Below are 6,011 nucleotides of genomic sequence, written 5' to 3'. Positions count from 1 at the left end.
TATAACCGAGGTTAAATTGACTTTCACTAACTTTGCTTTTAATCAAACGCGTCCAAAAGGTAAGGTTTTTCTTCAACCGTTAGCATAGCCGATATAACTCTATACCTAACACTCGCGCCGCAAGAAAGTGAACCGTGGGCGCCGTAGTAAATATCTTTAGGAGAGATCAAAGAGATCGCCTGGCATTTCTTATTAGCAAAAAGAGAGCGATCAATTTCTTTAAACGATTTATCCACCAAAGAGGCATCATAGGCGATCTTAACGTACATCCTACTTTTATCGGTATAAGCCGGCTTAACTAAATAATTGATTTGATCGGGTATGTCATCTAGTTTTTGAGACACCTTAAAAGAGTTACGCGTAATCACGGGGAGATCTTCCAGGATATCATCTGTTAATTTTTCAAAATAATTATAAAATGCTTCATTTATACATAGTAGCAGCGATTCAGTATCGGGAGACACTTGATAACAAATTTGATCTTGGCCAGTAGGTTCCTTAGTGCCATATTTGTAAACCGGGTTGATACCGTAACAAGGGTCTTCAAGCCTAATCAACAATCGTTTGTTTTGGTCCTCGTGGCGATAGAGGATCTTAGAAGAAGACTTTATAGGTCTTAAAATGACTAAATTTTCAGAGTCAAAGGGCCCATAGGTAATTCTTGGGTTTTTGTTGCTAGCATTTAGACGTTTGTGGTCATTTGAGACGATATACATTTGAGTTGACATGTTCTATTTATAATTAGGTTTCTAAATTTTTCTCATTTTTATTCGGGCGGGATTTCTGTCACGAGTTGTTTAGCCAGCCGGGGTTAAAAGTTCAAGGTCAGTGAAGTGGAAATCCCCGGCGCGGGTGGGTGAAAGAGATTTTGGCTCAGAAGGTGTATATTTACCCGGTATTTTTAGAGCCAGATTTTGGGGTTGATGAGGTACCCAGGGAAAATTGTTAAAATCTGGAATTCCAGATTTTTAGGGTATTCCCCCGATTTTTTGAGTTGATGTACTACCCAGGAGTTTTTGCTGAAAACGGTGAAAAGGGCGTGTGATCCAGAATCGGCTCTTCTCTACTACTGGGGGGGTGAGGGGCAGAAAACAAAGAAGCTGGCGCGCGTCACGCCTCCCATAATAGCGGTGGGTAGGCAAGGCATAGCAGAAAGATTTGCACAGGTATGGCTATGGATGTGCCGATATTTGATTTTGATAAGCCGCTAGATTGATTAAATATTTCATCCCTGCCTTTGTCTTGTCTACCAGTGAGGAGGCATTCGTGTACATGCAGATTATCCATAATTAAAAATCCCGAACAGCAGTGAACAATCCCTGACTGATACTAGGAGCAATCCAATGTATATTGCAAGTAGGCCTATGTCTTGCATTTTGGAAACCTCATTTGGGTGTCACATTTTCACTGAGGTATTGTTGAACCAATGCCAGCAGCGGCCGGCCTTCCGAATTTTAGAGAGTTTACGTTGCCATGCGGGCAGAACATGTAGTCGCAATCCTATCATCTGAAATGAAGTTCCAGCTTTCTTCAGTGAAACTCAATGTACCATAAACTAACCAGGCCATTCGCTGATTTGATAAGCATCTGTTGTTTTCAGCAAACTCCAACTTTAACGGGCAAATTTTACACCATCTCTAGCTGCAGTCGCCTCTCCCATTTGAATCAGGCCCTTTTCGTTCAGTACAGTTTACAGTAACCTCGTATTAACATTCCCACAGACTTGAAATGTTATCGTGTTTTTGCTCTACAGTTGTGATTGATTCCCTTTCCCCCCGAAACATTATTAGATGCATGATATTTATGTTCATTGCCTTGAACCTGTGCCGATCCCTGGGGGTTGGACCTTTGCATCCAACCAGTGCATAAATCGTTGGTTGTGATGAAACTTATGACTTTCTCTTTTCTGGGAAAGGTTGAGAGCCTCTACCAAGCTGAAGTGAATAACCCGTGCAGGGGGATGTAAACAAGCTGTTCCGTGCCATTAAGTGTCAGAGATGGATCTAGTTCAAGTTGATTTGTTATCTCCCCTGTGGATAGTTGTTATGTATTACTCGTATACAGAGTGCTCGGAAACGTATCTGAAAAGGTTTTGCTGTAGGCATCGGACGAAAGACTATAAGTAGTCCATCAAAATTCTTTGGTGAAAGTGCAGGCATTTGTGAATACTCTAACTGTCTTCGTTCTTTCAGTTCTTCCGATAGGAAAGGTCGGCGGTGAAATAATCGGAAAGGCAGGACACACCATGGTGAAGGTCTGCCTGCTTGTCGTCTGCGCAGTCGTCCAGCTTCTCGTTGCCGCACAAGCGTGAGTATACTTCCTTCTTTCATTGAAGTCCTAGATATCTAGCAATAATACACAGCAATATGCCTATTGAGGCCCCAGCAACCCTTGGACCCCTCGTAAATTATCATACAGAACCATACACACAAATGCGTATCTCTACCCCCACTTCTGTCCTTCCCCACTTGGCAGTGCCCCTTTATGGTAGTACATGTACCCGGTAAATCGCACTAAAAGGAAAAAAAACCTCCTCAAATACCTAGTCATTGATCATGTTCAGTGTCACGAAGTTCAGATTCTGTTTAAAAGAAAAAGGTACGCTGTTGGCCTATTGCACAAATTTGGCCCCCGCAAAGCCGCTGTGGGAAATCCACCACCGATTGCGTGACTTGGCAAGGAGAACTCCAGTATTCTCTCAGATAAAGCTCACGTTTCCAACTTTCCCGAGTGCAAGATTAGTTTAAATAATTTCAAGATATCTGCAAATGAACTTGTGTGAAACGTATGAATTGATTTTACTTTCGATTTTAAAACAAATCGTGAGTGCGAGTATTAGGCCAACTTTTTTACCTGTAACGAAATCACTGCATCCATTCCTCTGAGAATTGATAGCATATAAATGCAAATCTACCCAATGGCCCTTTAAAATGGGGAAATGAGGATCAGAGAGAGGCTTAAATGGGCCCCAAATCTGTGCTTTTGAAAGGTTTGTATCAAAATGTACTTTCAAGCGGCTGCAGCCAGTGGAGTACATTAAGTAATGTTTGTTCCAGCGTTTGCTCTCTTGTGTATTCACTCTTCAACAGTGTTATATCGGAAAATACAAAACAAGTAGAAAATTTCCCGAAGAGTGTGTCTTGTCATGTGTACAACAAAGTAATTGTTTGCTAGGCTGGACTGCTTATGCCTGGCTGACTATCAGATCAAAACTGTCAATTCAAAAACACGAGTCTCAATTGACGATGTAGTACACTTACTCAGCAAAAATTGCGCATTTGTGATAAAAGCAAGAAGTTGAAAACATAATTTAAAAGTGGACAACCGGTTTTAGATGAATCCCAAACTTTTTCCCTACTTTGTCCCCGCGAACCTGGATACGTACGCCACTTTCTATAGAAGCACAGCTTTGTCTTTCGTGAAACCCCTGCCTCTCCAAATCATGAATTTGGACCTGGTTAGTCTGCACTCTGTCTCCCTCTCTATCTGCGAAACAATTTACACTTTTTTACACGTGTTCTGATGCAGTGCCCACTATTTCATCTTTGCGCCAAATGTCGTCCGCGTGGATGTTGAGGAAACCATTCTCGTCAGTGTCCGTGGAACCGGCACCAACCAGATTCCGGTGACGCTTTATTTCCAAGTGGCCTGGAGCACCGATCGGATCTCGGAGAGGACCATCTTGGTTACTGAATGTATGTGTAAAATAAGAAACAAGTCGCACGTTTGCTTTGGGTATATGTTGAGTGTATTTTTATGTGATTTCAACACTTTGTCAGTATTGCTTTGAGTGTTTTTAAAATTACTGTTTTGAAAATTATGAAACAGGTGTTTTATGCATTTGCGACCTATATAGCCTTCCTATATCTGACGTAGGTGTATTTGTTTTTTTGTTGTGTGTGGATTATTGTACAGCCTTGTGGAAAATGTTCGTTGATAACACTTACAGGCTTCCTTGGTTTACTCAGTGCAAAATGTTAAAGGCTATAATGCGGTTTTATGTATCCGCTGGAGTAACAGGCTTAAGATGAAAGTTTCAAAAATTATCAATATTCAGGCCAATCACTCTTCATATAGAAAACATACGCAAGGCTGATTTTACGAGTCAACTAGAATTTGTATTGGCATCCAACCTCTCTACTTCTTTGACGCAAGTCTTTTAATCGGTCAGGTGGCTGGTTATTTCATAGTTCAGTCTCTTTGTTTGAAACGGAATTGACAGATGATTGGCCTATTAGCCTAATCAAACAGCTGAAGTGTCACCATGCGTTTAATTTTATACTTATTACGTTGTAATATCAAGGGAAGATCCAACATGAAGTTTGAGTAGGCATTGTGGAAGTGGGGTTGAGGAATTCTTTCTCAGGAGTGGGGCTGAATTTGGGGAATTTGTTTACACTTTTGACCGAAGAAAGTGGGCAAAATCCCTGAAAAGGTCTTTTTGGCTTAAAAAATAAATGGGTTTGTGGGGCCCTTCAATCTGCTGATGGTTGCAATTATCCGTTGGAAAACATGGGTTATTCGTTATCAGATGAACCACAAGTTGCTGTACTGACCATCCATGGGGACCAGTTGCCAGAGTTACCAACAGGCGGGCAGCAATTCGTCACATTGGTGGCCACTGCCAATTCTGCTCAACTCACATTCCAGGACCTACGCCCGATTCTACTGAGCTACCAGGCTGGCTTCGCCTTCATCCAGACGGACAAGCCACTCTACACACCTAAACAAGATGGTAAGGGCAGCAGGCAAAGCCTTGCGTATTTGTTCTCGTTTTTGGAGTGTAGGTTGGGTTGGCTTTGAGTCTTCCCAAATCTCAATTGAATGCCTTAGTTATGAAATCATTCCATTCGATTGTTCAGTGAGTTTCAACAAGGGGTCACAGTGTTTTATCTTTAAGAGGAGGTTTAGCGGTGTAGTGTTTCTCAGTATGATAAGGCAGGTTAAGTGTGCTCGCTGCTTAAATGCCTATTCCCAAGAGTCTTTCCTTTTTCTGTTCCATACCCATTAAGGGCGCGTCTTTCGAATTTCTAATGTAATTTCTGCTGATTTTTTTTTAGTTGTAAAAATTGACACATTTTGTTTTGCCGATCCGTGGTGTAATTTACTAATTTATGCATAGTACGTTTGGAAGGGTTGCGAAATAAATGCAAGATTTTGTTCGGTGGTATTCCAACTCACGACTCCAGCTCTCTCCGTGCTGAAGTAACAAGCACTAGACAATCCGACTTCTACGTTTGATGATCAGTCGGTAGTTAAGTTTAGGCTGTGCAGGGGGTATCTCCATTTGTACAAGTGCCATCCTACTCGATGCAGATATTACCTTCAGTAATTGGAAAGTTTGCATGCGTGTAGGTTCTATCTCCTCCCAATAAAGTTACGATGGGGTTCCGTCCCCAAGCTGTCGGTAATTGCCGAGCACACTGCACATCCTAAAACCGGAAGCATTTATCAACAGTGTTTGGATGGAGTATCCGCTTCTTGCTCTATCGGTTTCAACCTGCTAGCCTGACTCTGACATTTGAATAATACCATGTTGACTTGAGGCTATCATTCCTTTCGCTTTCAATACAGTTAACATTCGTGTTGTGACCCTGGATCAGAACATGGCGCCGATGAATGATGAGGTAAGATGATCGTCACATTTTTGTTCCCTTAACCTCACATTTAATGGGGTTAAGGCTGATCATGTTATGGTTTTTGAGAAACCTTTCAATTTTTAAGTTGCATTTGCCGTTGCATTCTGCCGTCGCTGCTGTTGTTTTGTTATTTTTATAGTTGTTGTTGTTTTGTTGTTTTAGACTAAATTAATGTGTTTTGTAAACCGTAGTAACCATTCTAATGAAACAAACGGAGTCCTGGTCCAGAGGACCAGTGGTATATTTGTATAGATTTGTCGTTGATCACTTTGTCAGTGGTGTTGCTGTCGTGGTTGACGACAGCGTCCTTTGCGTCAGTGTCATTGCTGTTTCTGCTCTTTTTAATGCCCTTGTTGAAATAACATGTACCAA

The 6,011-nt window shown here is 41.6% G+C and overlaps 1 protein-coding gene across 3 annotated transcripts in view; it reads left to right on the top strand.

The window, feature by feature from the left end:
• Positions 1-1,976: 1,976 nt before the first annotated feature.
• Positions 1,977-6,011, top strand: part of LOC110989110 (complement C3-like) — a 92,141-nt gene continuing 88,106 nt past the window's right edge. For 2 of the 3 annotated variants that reach the window (XM_087143325.1, XM_022253252.2), the window contains exons 1-4: positions 1,977-2,307; positions 3,529-3,695; positions 4,532-4,735; positions 5,575-5,627. In XM_087143325.1, the coding sequence (XP_086999451.1) occupies positions 2,246-2,307; positions 3,529-3,695; positions 4,532-4,735; positions 5,575-5,627 (486 nt within the window). In that variant the 5' untranslated portion in view covers positions 1,977-2,245. The remainder of the gene's footprint in view (positions 2,308-3,528; positions 3,696-4,531; positions 4,736-5,574; positions 5,628-6,011) is intronic. The other variant, XM_022253253.2, reaches the window with a different exon arrangement.

The sequence above is a fragment of the Acanthaster planci genome, linkage group LG11, assembly GCF_054643075.1.
Source record: "Acanthaster planci isolate LZ-2023a linkage group LG11, COTS_SCS, whole genome shotgun sequence".
In the NCBI taxonomy this organism is placed as follows: domain Eukaryota; kingdom Metazoa; phylum Echinodermata; class Asteroidea; order Valvatida; family Acanthasteridae; genus Acanthaster; species Acanthaster planci.
This window is presented reverse-complemented; position numbering and strand designations above follow the sequence as displayed.